We start from the raw sequence: 22,341 nt of genomic DNA on the forward strand, positions 1-22,341 counted from the left end.
CTTTCTGAGTTCTGTCATCTCATATCTGCATATATAAAAATATAGTGTGAGGATATATAATTTATATATATACATGTAGCTTTATATATATACACTTTAATAGTAGAAAATAATCACACTTACAGACAATAGCAGCTAATGAGACTTTTGTCGAGAGAGTTCAGGTGGCATAGTTGGTGTAATTCTACAAACTCAACATATATAACGTCATCGCCACGGAAGTAATGTTGGTTTCTAACTCTGACAGAAACAAATGCCTCTCCCCGTTCACACGCCGCCATGTACCACTTGTTTAGCAGGTATATTTACGTACCCAGTTCACCTAAGACCTCAGGGTTGTATAGACTCTTTCCATGTTCAAATTTCTTTCAATGATCCACTTTCGGAGCAGATAGTCCTTCAGTGAGCACTTGGGCAAGGTCCAAACCAGTTTCCTCATAAAACCAAACCAGCTCCTCAAAATCGACGTCTAAGTCTAAGTTTGAACCACATTCATTACGAACGACAAGAGGGGGGACTGATTATTGCGATTGTTGTCCGAGTTGGCATACGTCAGTTCATCCTTCTCTTTATTGGGCCAGAACGCACCAATAGCTTTAGCTTGTAGAGCATAAGATAATCTTTGTGTTGCTCTTTCGAGTTTTGGGCCATGAACCAGCTTCCCGGTCTCTAGGTCCAGTCTTCCCCCATGAGCGAAAAACCAATTCTTTGCGCGTTTGGGCCAATTGTGTGATTCTGGTATGATACCCTTGGCAAGAATGTCCGCTTCCATTTTTTCCCACTTGGAAATAGCAGTTGCGTAGCCACCAGATCCCATGCCATGGTGGTATACCTTCTGTCGGGCATTCTCTTGGTTCCTTCTCATCCGTTCCTCACCCTCTTCCGATGTCTTGTACTATACAAAATCATTTCAGTAGGGCCTCAACTTCGCGAGTGGGCCCCTAGTATTGAAATTGGGCGTTAGGTTCTTCTTGACGTATTTCGTGTATAGGGATTTCTTCCAAGTCTGGAATTGTGTGGCCATCTTCTTCATAGCCCACTTTCGAACTAGCTCCTTCAATTCATCATCGTTGATATCATCATAATCATCCGCTTGCAACGTGAAATGTTGAAGGATATCATCCCAAATTAAATTCTTATCAAGATCAGAGACAAAACTAACACGAGGCTTGTTGATCTTTTGCTTTCATTCACGGGCACTGATCGGAAGTCTGTCCCTTACAAGGTACCCACAGTGTTGCACGAATTTTCTTGCATGTGGACCAAGTGGTTTGCCTGTCTCGATATTGAATTCCGATATTATGTAGTGCCCCTCCAATGGCTTTTTCGGGCCTCGAAGATTTTTGCTTTTCGTCGTTGTGGTCGTCGATTCAGAAGGCTACGTATAAAAAAAAGAATAAATAAATATCATGTGTACACATAATAGATGATAGATATTCAAATATATATATATACAATATTCAAATATATATATAAATATATATACCTCGCCAGTATTTTCTTGCATAATATTTTCTTGGTTATCTTCAAGAGCCAGGTATTGACTCCCGTCATCTACATCCTGCTAGTCACCATCGGCAAATTGAGTGCCGGTGTTGATAATATTCATCATTTCTTCATCCATGTTGTCTCTCGGGGCAGCCATCTAGCTTTTACTCCACTAGATATATCTATAAAAAATAAAACATGTTTCAATAAATAATCATCCGTACTAGTTGACATTGCTTACGTGATCAACTCGGCGAGCATTTCTCCACCGGACGGCACCGTACTTAGCCAAGGAAGAGCTCCAATTCTATGAGGAAGGGAACACGGTCTTACACGACCGTTGCCGCTCTCCCTCGTAGAATCAAAGGTCCTCCTTGACGTCCATTACCGCTCGGCAGAGAACATGCTCGTCGAGATGAACACGGTCCACAAATTCAACTAATACGTGTTTTCTACAATTTTCTAAGTTTTTCATTTCATAGAAAAATTAATTCTAAAAAATAAAAGGCATGATTTCTAAGTATTTCATTTCATGGAAAAAATAATTCTAAGTGACCTGCTCGATATCAGCGAGCTCGCGGGCGTTTAGGTTGCCGAGGATAGTAACATTTGTAGTTGACATTTGTAGGTCTAAAGTTATCAAATATCCATCAAATTATAACTCAAAAACATGTTTCAATAAATAACCATCCGTACTAGTTGACCTTGCTTACGTGATCATCTCGGTGAGCATTTCTCCACCGGACGGCACCGTACTTGGCTAAGGAAGAGCTCTGATTCTACGAGGAAGGGAACACGGTCTTCCACGACCGTTGCCGCTCTCCCTCGTAGAATCAAAGCTCCTCCTTGACGTCCGTTACCGCTCGGCAGAGAACATGCTCGCCGAGATGAACACGGTCCGCAAGTTCAACTAGTACGGATTTTCTACAATTTTCTAACTATTTTCTAAGTTTTTCATTTCATAAAAAAATTAATTCTAAAAAATAAAAGGCATGATTTCTAAGTATTTCATTTTATGGAAAAAATAATTCTAAGTGACCTGCTCGATATCGGCGAGCTCGTGGGTGATTAGGTTGCCGAGGATAGTAACATTGTAGGTCTAAAGTTATCAAATATCCATCAAATTATAGCTCAAAAACATGTTTCAATAAATAACCATCCGTACTAGTTGACCTTGCTTACGTGATCATCTCGGCGAGCATTTCTCCACCGGCCGGCACCGTACTTGGCCAAGGAAGAGCTCCGATTCTACGAGGAAGGGAACACGGTCTTCTACGACCGTTGCCGCTCTCCCTCGTAGAATCAAAGCTCCTCCTTGACGTCCGTTACCGCTCGGCAGAGAACATGCTCGCCGAGCTGAACACGGTCCGTAAGTTCAACTAGTACGGATTTTCTACAATTTTCTAACAATTTTCTAAGTTTTTCATTTCATAAAAAGTTAAAATAAAATGTTTAGTCGCGGAGTCCATAGAAACGACCATATTTTGACCTAGCAACGCATTGTCAATTGTCATTGTGTTGCATTACACTCCGGACCAGACTCCGGACAATAAAATACTATGGTCGATCGATGTCGTTCTTTGTCGTACAGTCGCACGACGACGGTCGACGGACCCATTCAACCACCAAATCTGTCAAGCCGGCTGTTCGGGCGTATCGTCAAAAGAGAACGGATTTGCTTCCTATTGCATGACCTTGCATTGCATCTGTCATGCTAGTCAGAGGCACTAGTCCCCGGTGTGCTTCAAATCTCTACTAGTATACCGAGACGCAGCAATTTGACGGTGGAAGAAAGAAGTGAGGAAGACGAGCGAAGTGCATAGAGATAGCAACGCAACCGTAAAACCATGACAGGTAGAGCAGAATTCCAAATGGACGTGCACAGAGTCGAGCTGAACGACGACTAACGCCTGCCTAGCGCTCCCGATGGAAACGAGCCGCACCACACCGCACCGCAGCCGCGTGGAGTCGGTAGGACGAGTTCTCCGCCTTCCCACGCGTCGCGTTTTCAAGTGTTATAGAAACTCAAACATAAAATGCTACTGACAGGAACATATAAGAGAAAATAGCATAATCTTTCCTTGGTTCTGTATGCAGCACGTTCGAATGAAGGAAGCACATACAAGAGAAGGCTTGGCCGCGCTCTGGTGAGGCAGTGCGCGCGGGGAAGGCTCGGGCGAGCACCGGTGAGGCAACGCAGGGAAGGCTCGGCCGCGCTCCGGTGAGGCAGCGTGCGCGGGGAAGGCTCGGGCGAGCTCCGGTGAGGCAGCGCGGGGAAGGCTCGGCGTGCTCCGGTGAGCACGAGCGAGGTGGGGGCCGGGGACGAGGACGGCGCGCGCTCTAGCGAGGATGAGCGAGGCACCGGCCGGAGAAGAAGCGTGCGTGCGTGTGGGGCCAGTGACAGCGTGCGCGCGTGACGAGGCGAGGCTAGGTTGGTCGCCTGGGAGCGGCGGCGCTGCTGGATCGATCTGGTGGAGAAGATGAGGCGACGGCGTAGCGGAGACAGAGAGGAAGAGAACTAGGGCGTGGTTTATAAAGGAAGACCTTTAGTCCTGGTTGGAGCTACCAACCGGGACTAAAGACTCTTTAGTCCCGGACTAAAGATAGAGAGGAAGAGAACTAGGGCGTGTTTATAAAGGGAGTAAAGGGCATTTTGGCTGGCCGCGAAAACTGCAGCTCCCCTTTACTCCCGGGCCCGGGTCGTGGCTACACAGGGCCTAAAGCTCCACCTTTAGTCCCGGGTGGTTGATCCACCCGGGAGTAAAGGGGGAGCTGCAGTTGGCTTTCTCCAATTTCCATAAGTTTTTTCCTTTTTTATATATTTATTTTATATAAATATGCATAGAGTTATTAATTGCCTAATAAATAAAATATTATCCAAAAAAAATATAAAAAAATTCTTGGACTTGGTTTTGCATTATTATACACAACAAAAATTTGTAAACTAAACTCTTTTGTTTTACTGTATAAATATTTGACATAGTGTAAATAATAATTATAATTTGCACCATGCAAAAATATACTACTTAATTAAAATCATTAAAACTATTGTTTTTCGACAGGAAATTAGTTTTTATATCTTATTAACGTTCATCATTTGGTTTTTCATCACACATTCTCCACGGGAAATCTACCGTCTAGCAGAAAATTCATTTAAACCGTAGAAAATATGAAAACACGACAAAAAAATCTGAAGTCACAATTATTACATAATAGGTTTAATACATCACTATATATATCAAGCGGGCACAGTAGTGAACTTCTTCTTAACATATATCCCTTGGTTATGATCGTGCCATAACCATGGAGTGTCCTTATCATTTAGCTAGATGCTTGGGTCTTTGTTCATTGTGAAGAGTGGAATTCGGTCATCCTTTTCATAATCTTCTGATATGTCTGACTTGTCTTCAATTCTAATGATGTTTCTTCTCCCTGAAAGAACTATGTGGCGCTTTGACTTATTGATTGGGTCGTTGTTGTTTTTCTCTCTCTTCGGTTTTGTAGACATGTCCTTGACATAGAACACCTGATTCACATCCTTGGCAAGGACGAACGGTTCGTCTTTGTACCCAATATTGTTGAGGTCCACGGTTGTCATTCCATACTGGTTGTCGACTGCTACCCCGCCTCCAGCCGCCTTTACCCATTGGCACTTGAACAAAGGTACCTTAAAAGTAGGTGCATAGTTTAGTTCCCATATCTCCTCTATGCGGCCATAATATGTTTGCTTATTTCCATTAGGGTTGGTGGCATCTATGCGGACACCACTGTTTTGGTTGGTGCTCCTTTTATCTTGGGCTAGTGTGTAAAATGTATTCCCATTTATCTCATACCCTTTGTATGTGAGGATATGCCACGATGGCTGCCTAGCCAACAAATAAAGTTGCTCATCAATACTCTCATCACCTTGACATTCTTTTCAAAACCAGTCGCTGAAAGTTTCCATGTGCTAACGCGTAATCCAAGCTTCAGACTTTCCTTGAAACTCGGATCAGAGCAACTCTTTATGTGTCTCGATATACGGATCCACCAAAGAGGAGCTTTGCAGAACTGTGTAGTGTGCTTTATTAAAATAATTGTCCTGCATACCAATATATGGTTTCTTCCCTAGTGTTCCCTTCCCACTTAGTCTCCCCTCGTATCACGATTCAGGAACACCAATCGTGTCAAGGTCGGGAATAAAGTCAACACAAAACTCAATAACCTCCTCTGTTCCATAACCCTTGGCGATGCTTCCTTCTGGTCGAGCACGGTTGTGAACATATTTCTTTAGGACTCCCATGAACCTCTCAAAGGGGAACATATTGTGCAGGAACACAGGACCAAGAATGCTAATCTTCTTGACCAGGTGAACTAGGAGGTGTGTCATGATATTAAAGAAGGAAGGAGGGAACACCAACTCAAAGCTGACAAGACATTGAACCACATTATTCTGTAGTTTAGCTAGATCCATTGGATCGATTGCCTTCTGAGAAATTGCATTGAGGGATCCACATAGCTTCACGGTGGCTAGACGTACATTTGGAGGTAGAATTCCTCTTAATGCAACTGGAAGCAATTGCATCATGAGCACGTGGCAGTCATGAGACTTTAAGTTTAGGAATTTCTTCTCTGGCACATTTATTATACCCTTTATATTCGAGGAGAATCTAGATGGTACCTTGATACTTGCTAGGCATTCAAATATGTTTTCCTTCTCTTCTTTGCTAAGAGTGTAGCTGGCAGGACTTAAGTAATGGCGTCCATCATCTGTCTTCTCTGGATGCAGGTTGTCTTGTTCTTTCAAACACCGCAGGTCCTGTCGTGCTTCAAGTGTATCCTTAGGCTTCCCATACACACCCATGAAGCCTAGCAGGTTCACACAAAGATTCTTCATCAGGTGCATCATGTCGATCGCGCTATGGACCTCTAGGACTTGCCAATAGGGTAGCTCCTAAAATATGGACTTCTTCCACATGGGTGCGTGACCGTCAACGTCGTTCGGAACAGGTTCGCTGCCATGTGTCTTTCCAAATACTACTTTCACATCCTTGACCATATCCTCACCAGTTCGGTTGCCCGCCTTGGTCTGGTGGTCTGTCTTACCTTTAAAATGCTTGCCTTTCTTTCTTAGGAGGTGATTCGCAGGAAGAAATTGACGATGGCCAAGGTACATGACCTTTTAATATTTTTTTCAAGAATATACCTTTAATGTCATCGAAATAGTGCGTGCATGCATTATATCCCTTGTTTGATTGTTCTGAAAGATTACTTAGAGCAGGCCAATCATTGATTGTTACAAACAACAATGCTCGTAGGTCAAAGTGCTCCTGTTTGTGCTCATCCCACACACGTACACCTGGTCTGTTCCACAAAAGTAGAAGTTCTTCAACTAGTGGCCTCAGGTACATATCGATGTCGTTGCCAGGTTGCCTTGGGCCTTGGATGAGCACTAGCATCATAATAAACTTACGCTTCATGCATAACCAGGGAGGAAGGTTGTAGATACATAGAGTAACTGGCCAAGTGCTATGACTACTGCTCTGCTCCCCGAAAGGATTCATACCATCCGTACTTAAAGCAAACCTTAAGTTTCTTGCGTCATTTGCAAACTCTGGGAATTCTCTATCGATTGCTCTCCACTGGGACCCATCAGCAGGGTGTCTCAACATATTGTCTATCTTACGGTCTTCTTTGTGCCATCGCAACAACTTTGCTTGGTCTTTATTTCTGAACAGACGTTTCAAGCGTGGTATTATAGGAGCATACCACATAATCTTGGCAGGGATTTTCTTCGTGGGACGTTCGCCCTCAACATCACCAGGGTCATCTCGCCTGATCTTATACCGCGATGCATGATATACCGGGCATGCATCTAACTTCTCGTACTCCTCGCCACGGTAGAGGATGCAGTCATTAGGACATGCATGTATCTTTTAGATTTATAATCCCAAAGGGCAGACTACCTGTTTTTCTTCGTACGTAGTGGCGGGCAATTCGTTATCCTTCGGAAGCATCTTCTTTTGGATTTTCAGTAACTCCCCAAATCCCTTGTCAGATACACCATTTTTTGCCTTCCATTGTAGCAATTCCAGTGTGGTACCAAACTTTTTCTGCCCCGCATCATAAGTTGGGTATAGTAATTTCTTGTGATCCTCTAGTATGTGCTTGAACTTGATCTTCTCCTTTTCACTTTCGCATTCTCTTTGTGCATCACGAATGGCCCGACCAAGATCATCAATGGACTCATCTTCTGCCCCTACATCTTCTTTAGCTTCCCCTATTGCAGTATCATTGAAGGCCCCCATATTCAACAATAATGTCACCATCGTCCCATTGTTCTTCTTCACCTTCTTCCATTACAACCACGGTTTCTCCGTGCTTCGTCCAACAAATATAGTTTGGCATAAAACCCGACTTCAATAAGTGTGAATGAAGACTCCTTGAGCTAGCATATTCCTTCAAATTTTTACATATGGCACATGGGAAGCACATGAAACCATCGAGTTTGTTTGCCTCGGCCACACGTAAGAAAGAATGCACGCCCTCAATGAACTCTTGGGAGCGGCGATCAGCATTGTACATCCAATGCCGTCTCATCTGCATTACATGACATACATACCATATTAAAACCTAGAACATAATTAGTTAATTATACGACATGCATGACCACACAAGGTATTAATTTATGAAAGTCTCGCTACAATGTAGACAATCCCAACTACCACTAAAAAAACTAAAGCTAAAATGCACTTCAGCAGCATAAGGATTTCGTGACTAATCCTAACTAAAACAGACAGATCATGTGTTTGTTCAACATCTATGGGCTTCTTCCGTAGGATCACTGCCTCATCAGCCGCCGTAGCCGCCTGTGCAAGAGAGTTTTGCACGTGTTCAACATACTCTTCCTCCCAGTACCAGCCTGAACATACAGTGCCATCCCACTAAAATTAAAACAAAAAATTAGAACTTTAATCACAATCATCATGAAAATAAGTATAAATTAACCATAATCATCAAATGCGACAAAATAACTCACATTGCGATCCAGACACCTGTAGAAGATACGGCCCTTGTTGGGACACTCCTTCGTCACCCGGTACTCTATAACAATCTTCTGCTCACACTTACCGCATGCAATGAGAGAGAGGTCCGGCCTCAGTCGCTTTGTAACCCGATGAGAGGCCGAGGACCTGGAAGCAATTGCCATCTACTCTCTATACTCATTTTTAATATAATATAAATTTCTCATTTTATAAACAAATAAAATTAAAAAAACTCTAAAATTCTCTATATCTCTAAAACATGAAGTGTGCTATGCATGCTAGAAATGAAAGCTCAATACTAGTTTTGAATAACTACTTTAACCTTTCTTCATCCAAATATGCAAACTTTAAAGTGATTTTGAGCTTAAATGGCTTACAAATAAAAAAAATCTACCATAAAAAAACCACATATATCTAGTCCACAAAATGAAATAAGCTACTGATAAAACATGAGAGTATAAAGTTGGTAACCTTTAGAACCGAAGAATCGATGGAGGAATGGAAGAAATCTTGTGATCACCGGTGATGAGAAAGAAGAGAGGCCGGCGATGAAGCAAGAACACTAAGCTTGAAGTGACTCGGGCTCGGAGAGGAACAAGGGGCATATAGGAGGGGACCTTTAGTCCCGGTTGTAGACAGAAACCGGGACTAAAGGTCCCTTTCTAGTCCCGGACGGATCCTCCAGCCGGGAGTAGACTTTTACTCCCGGTTAGAAGGACAAACCGGGAGTAAAAGTGAACCTTTAGTCCCGGTTGGTAGATCCAACCGGGACTAAAGGTCCCCTCCAGTAAAAGCCTGGCGCAGTAGCCGTTGGGCAGGGACCTTTAGTCCCGGTTGGAGCTACCAACCGGGATTAAATATTTCTCTAGTCCTGGGCGCGAAAAATACCAGGACTACAGTCAAATTTTGAAGTGGATCAAATATCATTTCTCTACTAGTGAATGTTTATGATATATAATTCAACTACATATTATGGAATTCATCACGGAACTCATATAACTATTTGATGGCATAAATACTAATAGCCATCCGTATAAATAAACCTGATCAAAATTGAGATAGTTTGATTTACAACATTTCAAAACGGAACGTCAACACGCGTTTCTGCTCATAAACAAGCTGGTGTCGTACCCGCTGCTTGGGCCTAGGGGATTCAACCATTTTGTACACGAGCTTATAATATTTGTTTTCAGCAACAAAAATATTATAATAGCGAGACAGAAAGTCGTATACTGCGCAAACGTGAATCTAATAACACCATTTTCTTACAACACACCTTTATGTCATTATACGAGGCTGACCATTGGTTATTCACTTCCATCCCTGGAAATAGCTTCCAGACTAAATTCAGGAAGAGAGAGAGTGGAGGGAGGTAGAGCGGAGGGAGGGAGAGAGTGGTGGAGTGAGAGGTGAGGGAGAGCCGGGCGCGGGGGAGGGGGGATCGCGCCGCGCCACGCCGCACCGGTGAATGAGAACTGTGGGAGAGGAAGTGAGAGAGCTAAAACCCTAAGTCACGGTATATATATAGTGCGGGCGTGATTTTGGGCTGGTTTTGGCTTTTCCATTGCTAGTGGGCTTAGCCACGATTAACCGAGGCGGGCCTTATAAGTGGCCCGCCTCGGTTAATAGGGGTATTTTTTGAGGCGGTTATTAACCGCCTCCGTAAACTGATTTTGCGAGGCGGATGAATGTAACCGCCTCGGTTAATAAAAATGCCCGCCTCGGTTAATCGTATGCATTAACCGATGCGGTTTAAATATTTGCCCGCCTCCGAGACCATTTTCCAAACGCCTCGCAATAGTTTTTCTGTAGTAGTGTATAGTGCTATTTTTATTCAAATTACTCTAAATAATGATTTAGCGAGTGAGTTTAAGAGATACTCTTGGAGATGTTTTTAGAGAATCATAGAGAAACACTTTCAATTAGAGAAATTCACTGTATGCATTGACTCATTGTATGCATAGTGTTTATCTTAGAGAATCATAGAGAAACATTTTTTCTTAGAGAATCAACTTCCATAGATAATTTGGAGCATGAGAAACTTAGATGTTGGGCCAAATTCCGTCCGTCCAACAAACTTGCGTGCATCCAAGGCCTTCTCAGCTTCTGAGAGTCGATTAAGTTGTGTTCCACCAATCTATACTCACCCTTTGCAAATTACAATTCAATTTTTTTGCAAAGAATTACAGTTCACTTTAAATTTATCATGAATCAGAATTTTCAAAAAGTGACCAGGTTTTAATAAAAACGTAATTATATATGCGAGATCAAATAAATGTACTGTGAAGACATATTTATAGAGAGTTTAATTGAACTTATTTGGTACTAGAGATGTTGATGCTTTTCCCCTAAAAATTTGATCAATGTTATAGTAGTTTCATTTAAAATATAACTTAATTAAAGTATAGTTTAAAGTTTGAACGATGGAATAGTTAGAATGATTGTTTTCTAATTACAACCTCCTATCTGTGTATTGGGATTGTAGCCTTGTAGGTAGGTGGATATGGGACATATGCCTCTTTTCTTGGGTCCACCTCCCCTAACATTTACCAGTTGCAGGCTTGAGCGCGTGATGTTCCTTCCATCGTCAGTTTGAATCAATTGCATACTACACCTTCCTTTTATCTATTAATTATCTCAAAGGTGACGTTGTTTATATTTTTCGTCTTATCATCCATCCGACCTTTCTTTTATCTATTAATTATCTCAAGGGTGGCGTTGTTTATATTTTTCATCTTATCATCCATCCGCGGCATTCTGTAGTCTACAACTTCTTTTGTTATTCATCTCAACGGGCGATGCTATGTAATAGTTTACTCCTTCCTTACGTCCGGCACGATCTTGACGTCGTCCTCCGAGTAAAGAAGAATGAGCAAGCGCTTCCTGGCCTCCATGCGTGCAGCGAGCGGAGGTAAGGAAGGAAGTGGCTCGATTTATTGGCTTATTGCGTGGCCTCCATGCATGCAGCCAGCGGAGGCAAGTAAGGAAGTGACGCGATTTATTGCTCCTCGTCAAGCGGCACGACGGAACCAAAGCGACGGGGGCAATAGCGTCCAAAACCCGATTATAGTACACCTAAAACGACTTGATCTGTGCAAACGGTGCAACCCCTTAAAACGACTTCTTTTACCGTTACGGACGGAGTATTGTCTATTAAGTTGTCATAAAATTATTTGATATTATATTGATACAACACCAATGTACTTGCACTAATTGGTTGTGCTGATGGGTTGATGGGCGTTGGCCATATGGGGCATGTGCCCCTTTTTTCTAGGGTCCAATATAGAAGTCTAGATACGAGGAGTTGCTAGCTATCGGGGATATGGGTGTTGCCCAACGAGACACTTTGGAAGGAGGTATCGACAAGGCCTTGGGTGTTGCCTAATAGTGAGATGATATGGATGGAGGCTTCGGTGTTGCCCGAGGAAACCGTATGGAAAGAACTATCGATAAGACTTCGCTTGCACTTCGGCACCATGTCGAGCTCACCAAGCGTTTGTCGGGCTTGCTTTGAGGCGACGATGGCATACAAGAGGGGTGGCGCTTACTTCGACCGTGTTGACCTAATGTACGCCATAGTGCCCCTGAAGACGACAAGGGCGAAAGGATGGCACCGACAACTTTCACCAATCACCGGTCGGTGGTGGAGACGCTCCTTGCCTTCGACTTCGGAGCAGGAGGGGACGAGGAGCGGGGAAAGAGGCCTAGATGGCCCAAAGCTTGAGATGAGGAGGCAATGGGAATGCGAAGTGGCAGCGACGGTGGATCGCGACCAGTGGCGGAACAGAAGACTATGTTGTTCGTTAATAGCTCGCTACAACATGTACATGATGCTATATAGTTATTTTCTTAAACAATAATAGGCTATGTGCATTTTAGTTATGCAAAAAGGTTAGAAGGTTTTAGAGATAATATTACCTCGATGTAATAGTCCGAGGGTCAACAAATTAGCTTTCTTTATCTTAAAAAACATTGAAGATTAGTCGGCAGGGGCGGAGCTATATTCCGCGTGGTGGGTGCGGCCACACCCACGCAAAATTTAAAAGAAAGTAGAAAGAGCTAAACTTTCACTATATATGTACCCCTATGACATAGATCATTGCACCCATATTGCTATAGCTCCGCCCCTGTTAGTCGGTACAAGTGCTAAGTAGATACTATGAGCTTATTAAGAGATTACCCTCATATAAGAGAAACAGGCAGGACAACGAAGGAAAATATCTGAAAGGGTGAAAAATAAGAATTTTAAGAGATTACCGCGTAAGTTTTTAATTTGTTCCCCCACCTACCTTGTGGTGGTGATGCATGTGAAGTCTCATCTCGCCGGCGCTGGTTTCCGTCACCAGATCAGCCTGGTATGGCGGCACACAGTGTGTTGGACAACTTCAATTTGGAGCTCGAAGATGCATACTTGAAACCATGTGGTCGACCGACCTGCTTCTCGGCCTCTTGCAAGTCGTTGCAACCATGCATTCGTGCAGGCTATAAAAAATTCCAGACAGCTGCACTCGGCCTTCGATCAATCTCTCTGTGCATGGCATGCAGAAGTTATCACTCCATTTTTTTTAATAATGGAAAAAGTTGCAGCCTCTACCTGATGATATCACTCCATACATGACACATACACACAGCGAGCACACGAACTGATGAACACACTATTCCCTGGGGCCGTACTGCAACCACGCATGCAGCCGATCGATTCTCTGCATGCTAGCTGGTCTCAGTGTATGAGTGCAGTGAGACGCACTGGACACTGGTACGTGTTGTGTGATTGCCCAAGAATGGCCCGACCGGCCGCCGTCCGCCTGGGCAGAGCTGCCTCATCTTGACGTGGTCGTGGTCATGGTCGTCGTGAACTCGTGGTCGGCCCCTCTCCTCACCGTGCAAAGTGCAATGCATCCGTACCGTATGCTGCCCCGCAGCACGCTGGCTCCACATGTCTACTCGACTAGCTTGATGATTTTCAGAGACATCACATGGTCCATATGTCGATGATGTGGACCATGTGATCGACATGCCCAGCTTGATGATCATCATATCACCAACAGGAAACTGCTACTGCTACTACAGTGTACGTACCGCAAGTAGCTAGTAGCGCCACTACTGTTTCCATCATTCTTGACCTTGATTGCCTAAAGTTTTTCCTACATCTGGTAGGCGTTGTTGCCTTCTGCCAAAGTTGCCGTTGGCTCCATGCTGATACTGAGCTGGTCTGAGCTATAAGCAGGCAGCTTTGGCTCTCCTCAGTCTCTCACATAGGTCGCCACAGCTCTCTCACATTGAGCAAGCTGAACAGCAAACATCTACTAGAGAGCAGCTCAGACGGTCTTCAGTAGCTAGTGAAATCTTGTTCATTCCGAGTAGATACTTGCGCAATCATCAACATATCTAGGGATCATGGCGGGGAAGCTGGGACACCTGCTGACGAGGCTGCACCTGGTGAGGAGCCGATCACCGTCGGCGGCAGCGGCGGACGTGCCGCGGGGACACCTGGCGGTGTACGTGGGCGAGGGGCGGAAGCGGCTGGTGATCCCAACGGCGTGCCTCAGTCACCCGGCCTTCGTGACGCTGCTGAAACGGGTGGAGGATGAGTTCGGCTTCGACCACCGCTGCGGCGGCCTCACCATCCCCTGCGCCTCCGAGACCGACTTCGCCGACATCGTTGGCGGCCTGGACATGCACCACCACTACCATCACCACCACCACCACTGATGAGTGATGATCGTGCTCGCGCCGAGTCCGGTCGATCGGGCTGAGCTGATCATTAGGTTCCACTTCCAGTTCCAGCTGCTACCTTGGACAAAATTGTTCTTCGAGTGTCGTAGCACCAATGTTCTGTTACTAAGTGTAGCTAGTGTTGACCTTGCTTGACCCTGTAAAGATTTTGATTGGAAATTGGAATGGCCTTTTCTCTCACCAAGGTGTAGTGTCAGAAACCCGTGGGAATATAATGGACCATATTCCAAGCCATCAAAATTCAGGAAGCGTTTACATGCCCCTGCCGGTGTCCTCTGCTTCTCAAGAACCCCCGGGCCCTGGACCCCGGTCAACGACGACCTTATGATCGTTGTCCTCGAAGACCAAGGCCTCCCATTGGCACGCGTCACGAAGCTCAGGGCGGAGGCAAGGTGGAACGGCTGCCGTCTGGACGGCGAGCAGAAGTGACGCCAAATCCCACAGCACGCGTTTGGAAGAGGAGATCCGCGAGGTTTTTTTTTTTGAAATGGAAAGCATAGTTCCATTAGTAACATGTTCCTGGCAGATCGCTAGACACCAACGAAGCTAAAAAGTCTGGTAGTGGGTCTACTCTAGCCACAACAGGGAACAATCAGTACAATTTAGGCCTATGGCTACCAAGTATCTACTACAGAGCTACAACCTCTCGACACATGAGAAATGGTAAGTTCAGAGAACTCTAAATACATAAATGTTTTGATCTCACTCAACGGTTTTGCAAGCACAGCGAAGCATTGATCATCTCTAAAATAACAGGCCTCATTCCCAGCAGAGTTGCATGCTCTGGCCTCATTCGCATAGAACTACATATACTCACTCGTTGTCCTCATACTAGCTATATCGTTTATCTTAAAGTATTCATTTCTCTGTGTCACGTTACCCCTTTAGTTACCGTTACCGCCGTCTAGAGTAGGGAAATTGGTTGTAACTTAGTCACTAAAAATCATATCAATCAAATTATCTTAGCCATACGCTTTCACTGAGGATATAAATACGATACCCGGAATACTACTGGATGAAGTATTGCATCGATATCCTCGTACGTGCATGGGGAATTATCCATTTTTGAGCACAAAAAGCATCAATAGTGTGCACTCTGATGACCCACCGAACAATTCCAGTGAGTGCAAAAGCACAACACTAGTGTTCTTTCTCACCTATTTTGCAAGTGCGCTAACTCCAATTTTGTTCAAACATGAATATCAACATTGAAGCACAAGCGTGTGTTGTGGCTTTCCCTCGTGTCCCAAGTGTGCTCTAATGATGTATGGAACAAAATATTATGTTATCCATTAATAGCTCACTAGGACACGATATCTATGATGTTATATAGTTATTTTCTTGAACAACAATAGGCTATGTGCATTATAGTTATGCAATAGGTTAGGAGGTTTTAGAGATAATATTACCTCGATGTAATTGTCCAAAGTCAACAAATTAGCTTTCTTTGTCATAAAAAACATTGGAGATTAGACGGTACAGAAGTGTTAAGTAGAAACTATATAGGAACTTAAGAGATTACTTCACAAGAGAAACATGCAGGATTTTTTTGATAAAGACTATAATGCAACAAATTAAAGATGGTGGTGGCGAACAAGCAAAGAGGAGGAAAAACGACGAACGGCGGCGGCGAGCTGATCAGCCCTGCCGGTGGGTGATGAAAGACGAGTAGTACACTACGTAAAAAAAGCACATCACAAACGCGTCTTTAGAGACGTCACAGATGTGCTTCGGCACGTCTCTAATAACGTGTCTGTAGTAAGGTCTTATTACAGACGCGCCTCAACACACGTCTGTAGTATACCAACACGCGTCTATGATTATGTTTCGGACAGACGGTAGAGGTAAAAATGCGTCTGTGACGACCCTTATCACAGACGGGCATAACCAACACGCGTCTGTGAAGAACACTTATCACAGACGCGCATGACCAACACGCGTCTGTGATAATGATTTACAAAAAGAAAAAAAAACCAATACCATTGTCTTATATATCATTCATGACACGTCAAATTACATACATCAGTCAATTGCTAATTAGCAATTTCATATACATGAAGTAATATCAAAAGCCATTACATGTCCCTCATATAATGCAAGTAATCCTACTTTCTACTTGAACTAAGAAGATAAGTTGCAGGCATGTAACTAATAATCTTCTTGAAGGAAATATTCAAGTCATTGGATTCTGCATAAGTGATGTAATCACATAGTGAAGTTTAGTATGCCACTATCTGTACCAACTATCATTCCCTTGATATCAATACCCTGGCAACAATCCCTCATGTGTTAATTTGGAAGTGTTTGAAATCAACAAAGGGAAAATGGGAAAGCACTGACCTGCAATGCAACTAGAAGTAAACCCATAGATGAAATTTCTAAAGTCCTGCCACCAACTCAGTCAAACATAGGAAACCAAGCTGTGTTTCTCAACTTCTGTTCCAGCTTTCAGTTAATTAGACAAACAATGCCAAAACTTGAATTTGGATATTTTTTTTATCATAAACACTAAAGGACTTCCGGAGTGTATACTAAGAAAAAGAATTTTGATATTATCTATTGTGGATGCTAAGTAAAGGTCTGTCATAACTGCTGCTACTAACTTTCATCTATTTTGCTGCTCCAAGACTATATTAACGGTTCTCCCAGTTTGGTACTTTCAGTTTAGTGTCATTAAATAAAATGCTTAAGTGCAGACCAATGCTACAAATGTACTATTAACGCTCTCACAGTTGTAAAGAACCAATTTGTGACTGAAGTGAGAAGCAAACTAACAAAATTATTAAAGCAAAGAAGGTCTCACCTGCACTGTGCAACAATCTTCCCCTTACCCATCTAAGATGCAATGTTGCAAAACATGAACTGTATGTCAACTGAAGCAAAACATTCCAGTAAAATTTATTTCAAAACAACTAAAAGCTGAAACACAATGTATATCATTGACAAAATTACTAAGAGGTCAAATTGAGTAACTTTAAAAACATCTAGATTCACAAAGAACCAAAATGGTCATAGAGTATGATAGCTATCCAAAATCTGGTCCCGTTTAACTTATAACTGATGCAAATCACAATAGAAGAAACTGTCACCTCACTACATAGGTCTGTAGCATCATTAGAAGGCCACAATTTGATCCATACAAGAGCGCATCACTGCATAGAAATGCTAGATAAAATAGAAGAAAAATAGGTGAAGCTTACATGTGTTAGAGTTTGAGCCAAGAGCAGTAGGAGGCATAGAAGACATCAGATTCTAAATGATACTGCTAGTCAATGAGCTTTTTGAAGGCCACTATTTGATCCATAAGCATCAGCCTCACATTAAAACTTACATGGGGGGATGTCACTTCCCTTCACTCCATCCTAGTAGGAGAGCAATTGTTAAATCGCCAGTTCCCTGCACTCAGCAAAACAACGGTGAGAAAAAAGAAGAAGAGATGGCTGCACTTACAGTATCATATTCTACTCTCTGCTACACTGGAGTTATCACTAGACCAAGATACTTACAGGAATGACATAACAGATATGAATTTTGCTCTCAATTTTGCTCTATGTCTGCAGAATTTAAATAGCTAAACTAACAGCACTTTGCTAATTTTAAGATTGACGGCAAGTATTCACACAACACATACAAATCACTGCATACCTCACAATGGAACTTACATGGGGGGATGTCACTTCCCTGCACGGTATGAAAGCATCAGTGAACTAGAGTGCCATTGGCCTTATAGTTACACAGAATCAATGCAGTATACCCCAACATGAAGCCAACTTGTTTGCCTACTGCAGTGCTACACTGCAGACTATCTACATTTATCTAGAAATGGGGAAGACAGGTAGCCAATTGACACAATAATGTCCAGTACCCAGGTTCATCTATATTATTGATGTTGAGTAATCTTGAGTGGTATGTCACATGAATGCAATTACAGAAAGCTAACATGGTAGAATGGGCAAGTTTTCTTATATGAGAAAGACGTCTAAAAAAATCTATAGACCAAAATAGATGCAGATACAGTTCAGTAACGGTCTTTTATATTCGCAGGTTTATACATGTGACAATGGAAATGACTACACATATATAGCATTTCAGTACAACAGAGAATTAAGTAATGTGAAACGCTAACCCAAGATAGATTGAGAAATAACTATTACTAGACAATAATTGTTGTACTTCATAACCGAAAATGTATCAATTTAGAAATTCAAGTATTTTTCAAACATCTACACCATGTATGAGCTCTAAAAAATATTGGAGATTGTAACAACAGGAGCGTGCTTTTAATTCTAAAAATAGCTCACATGTGACATGTTAATTAAACATGAACCAGGTTTGAGCAACCGCAGCTCACGCACATTGATCTATCGATCCACCCCCAAATCGAATCCTAAACCGAGCACAAAAACCCAAATAGATTATGTTAGCTAGGGTTTGGGTGCTCGGTTTCAAGGGAGAGCAAAGGGGTGGGCGCATACCTGGTGGGTGCTCGTCACCGACGAATGTCGAGGGCCCGACAAAGAACAGGGTGAGCGCAGATCTGGAGGAGGGAGTCAATGCCGGTTGTAGAAGGGAGGTGCGCCGCTTGGATATGGGTGGAGGAAGGCGACGCCGGCTGGAGGAGGGAGGCGGTGCCGGCCGGATGTGTGTGGAGGGAGGCGCCACCGGCCGGTCTTGCACGGGGAGCTGCCGCCGTCTTCCGAGGGAAGGGAGGGGAGGAGTTGTAGTGGAGGAGGGGGTGGTGGCCTCACCGGTGGAGGAGTGGGTGGCCGCTGAGACGGTGGAAGAGAGGAGGGGGAGGCGACAGGAGATGGTCGGGGCTCGGGGCGGTGGCGTCGGAGGAAGAGAGGAGAGGGGCGAGGGACAGATCGAGGGGGTGGAGGCGGACGTGGACCTGAGTTGCGAAGTACATGGGATTTGATAATATTTTTGGGTCTGGGAACTCTCTGCGTGCGTGTTGACGGGCACGTCTCTCGTAAAATACATCTAACACAGACGCACCTTATTCATATACCACAGACGCGACTCATTAATTACAGACGCGCTTTCTAAACATGTGTCTATAGTAGATGTTTATTACTGACGCGTGTTGATCCCGCCAGATCAGTAACCCCGGTTGGCGACTTATTACAGACGTGTGTTTAGAACGTGCATCTGTAAACTCATATTACAGACGCGCGTTGGTCCTGGCGTCTGTAGAGAGCGTGGTGTTTATGTGGCTTTTTTACGTGGTGGTAGACGAGTAATGTACGATGGACAAGAAACATTGATGGTATGCAAAAAAAAAATTTAGTCACTTCATTCATCAAGTTCAAGTGCACATACATATTACATGATACATCTACCTTTTTGGGTGGAAAAGACGCTGAAATATACACTCCCTGTTTGACATTCCAGTTTTTTTTCTTCTTCACCCGCCTACCTATGTGGACTTGTGATGGTGACGCACGTAAACTCCCATCTCGCCGCCGCTGGTTTCCATCACCGTCAACCTGGTATGGCGACGCGCACTAGGCCTACCCACACCCACACCCCATGTGATCGACCTGTGCTAGCTTCTCGGCCTCTTGCAAGTTGCAAACATGAATTCGTGCAGGCTACTATAAAAAGAAAAACTAAAGACAGCTGCACACGGGCACGGCCTTCAATCTCTGTGCATGCAGATTATATCGGTTTCAAAAAAAAAAAAAAAGAAGATTGCAGATGATATCACTCCATACATGAAGGATACATATAAGTACAGTGAGCACATGAATGAACAAACGGCAAGCCTCGCGTCCGGACGCGTCTCCCGTTCGATGCAACCTCCACGCCCCCTCATATAGGCTACACTAGCGCAACAGGAGAGCGTCTGCCCACCGCGCCCACGTCACCACGCCCCTGCAACCAAACCGTGACGTACGCAGCCCTCTCCTCCTAGCGCCCATCTCACTCCGGAGGCAGCGTCCGTCCGTACGGAGCTCCCTCACTTGCGTCCGACGTACGCAGCTCCCTCGTCCCACGCCCATCGCCCATCCCTCGTTCGTATGGATGCCTTGCCGGCTCCGGGAGAGACGATCCAATAGAAAGGTGGAAGGAGATATGCAACACCAGATCTACTTTTGAAACATCCAAATACAACGGTTGCAACATACGTCTGAAGGTAGTTGAAACATGCTTATGAAATACTTGAAAAACATTGCAACCCATATGCAACATCCGAATAAAACACATGCAACATACATGTGAAACATATGCAACATCCAGATAAACAAAATTGCAACATGTGTCTAGAAAACACAGATCAAACATACATCTGAAATATCTGAAACACTCGAAACATAATATTGCAACATGCCTCTGAAAACAATTGCAACATATGCAACATTCCCAATCTATTTTTGCAACATCCATATGATTCAACTGCTACATATCTCTGAAACGTCTCAAACAATTAAAACACACAATTGCAACATAGGAAAGAAAGAGAGCCTGATGCGGGGAGCTCTATGGCCGTTGGATCTGCGGGCATTGGGGGCTCCCGGTGCCGGAGCAGGGCCGCGTGCCCGTACCGGATCTGTGCCCACGCCGGGGCCGCGTTCGTCCCCGCACCGGGTTGCCGGCTCGAGAAGAGGAAGGGGTCGTCACGTGGATCTAAGCTCGTGCTCGCGCCGGGGACGCAGCCGTGCTGGAGCAAGAGGAGGGAGAGGGAGGCAGCGGGGTGCGCGGCTCATGCGACATGCGGGGGGGGGGGGGGGGGGTTGCGTTGCGGCGTGGGTGCGGCGGATGTGGAGATGCCGCGGTGATGGAAGAGAGCGCGGAACGAGCGGGTGCGGAAATCATTATCGATGAACAAACGATTCCCTGGGGCCGTACTGCAATCACGCATGCCGCCGATTCTCTGCATGCATATAACTGTACAAGTCCTGACGAATGCAGTGAGCACTCACTTGTATCGTGTGATTGCCCAAGAATGGACCGGCCGGCCGGCTGGGCAGAGCTGCCTCATCTTGACATGGTCGCGGTCGTGGTCGGCCCCTCCTCACCGTGCGAAGAGTGCAATGCACCCGTACCGTATGTTGCCCCGGCAGCACACTGGCCCATACGTCTACGGAGTACTCGACTAGCTAGGGCAGCTAGCTGTTAGCTACTATTGCAAGATCAAGATCACGTCGAGGATAGATGCCAATTGAAGATATTTTTTGAGACATCACTACTCATTAGTGCCGCATGCAGTGGAGTAGTGGACCATATATACATGCATGTGACATGCCCAGCTTGATCGATGATCATCACCAACAAGCATCTACTAGCACTCTAGCAGCTCAGCGCCGCTCGGTCGTCTTCAGTAGCTAGTGAAATCTTGTTCATTCAGGGTCCTGCTTCCCGCAAAGAAGATAGCATAAACTTCTGCAATCAACCAATCATCAACACACACACACACACACACACACACACACACACACACACACACACACACACACACACACACACAGAGAGAGATGACGGTGGGAAAGCTGGGACAGCTGATGACGAGGCTGCACCTGGCGAGGAGCCGACCGCCGTCGCCGTCGGCGGCGGACGTGCCGCGGGGCCACCTGGCGGTGTACGTGGGCGAGGGGCGGAAGCGGCTGGTGATCCCAACGGCGTGCCTGAGCCACCCGGCGTTCGTGACGCTGCTGAAGCGGGTGGAGGACGAGTTCGGCTTCGACCACCGCTGCGGCGGCCTCACCATCCCCTGCGCGTCGGAAGGCGACTTCGTCGACATCGTCAGCGCCGCCGTGGACGACCACCACCACCATCACCGATGAGTGATGATTGATGATCGTGCCCGTGCCGATCGAGTCGGTCGATCGAGCTCTGATCGTTAGATTCCGCTTCCAGTTCCAGCTAGCTAGGACAATTTTTTTCTTGGAGTGTCGTAGCAGCAATAGTATTGGGGGTATGCTTGACACTGTAAAGATTATGATTGGAAATTGGAATAAGCTCTTCTCTCACCAAGGTGTAGTATCAGAAATCCGTAGCAACTGAAATGAGATTCCAAGCCATCAAAATTCAGGAAACGTTTATTACATACCTTCTCTCTTCATGTGGGTTATTTCCTACTCCCTCCGTT

At 44.7% G+C, this 22,341-nt stretch overlaps 1 protein-coding gene across 1 annotated transcript; it reads left to right on the top strand.

The window, feature by feature from the left end:
* Nucleotides 1-21,727: 21,727 nt before the first annotated feature.
* Nucleotides 21,728-22,036, top strand: LOC136502235 (auxin-induced protein 15A-like). Its single transcript, XM_066497697.1, has one exon. It carries the CDS (start codon nt 21,728-21,730, stop codon nt 22,034-22,036), a length of 309 nt encoding a protein of 102 aa, XP_066353794.1.
* Nucleotides 22,037-22,341: the final 305 nt, after the last annotated feature.

This window comes from Miscanthus floridulus, chromosome 13, assembly GCF_019320115.1.
Source record: "Miscanthus floridulus cultivar M001 chromosome 13, ASM1932011v1, whole genome shotgun sequence".
Taxonomy (NCBI): domain Eukaryota; kingdom Viridiplantae; phylum Streptophyta; class Magnoliopsida; order Poales; family Poaceae; genus Miscanthus; species Miscanthus floridulus.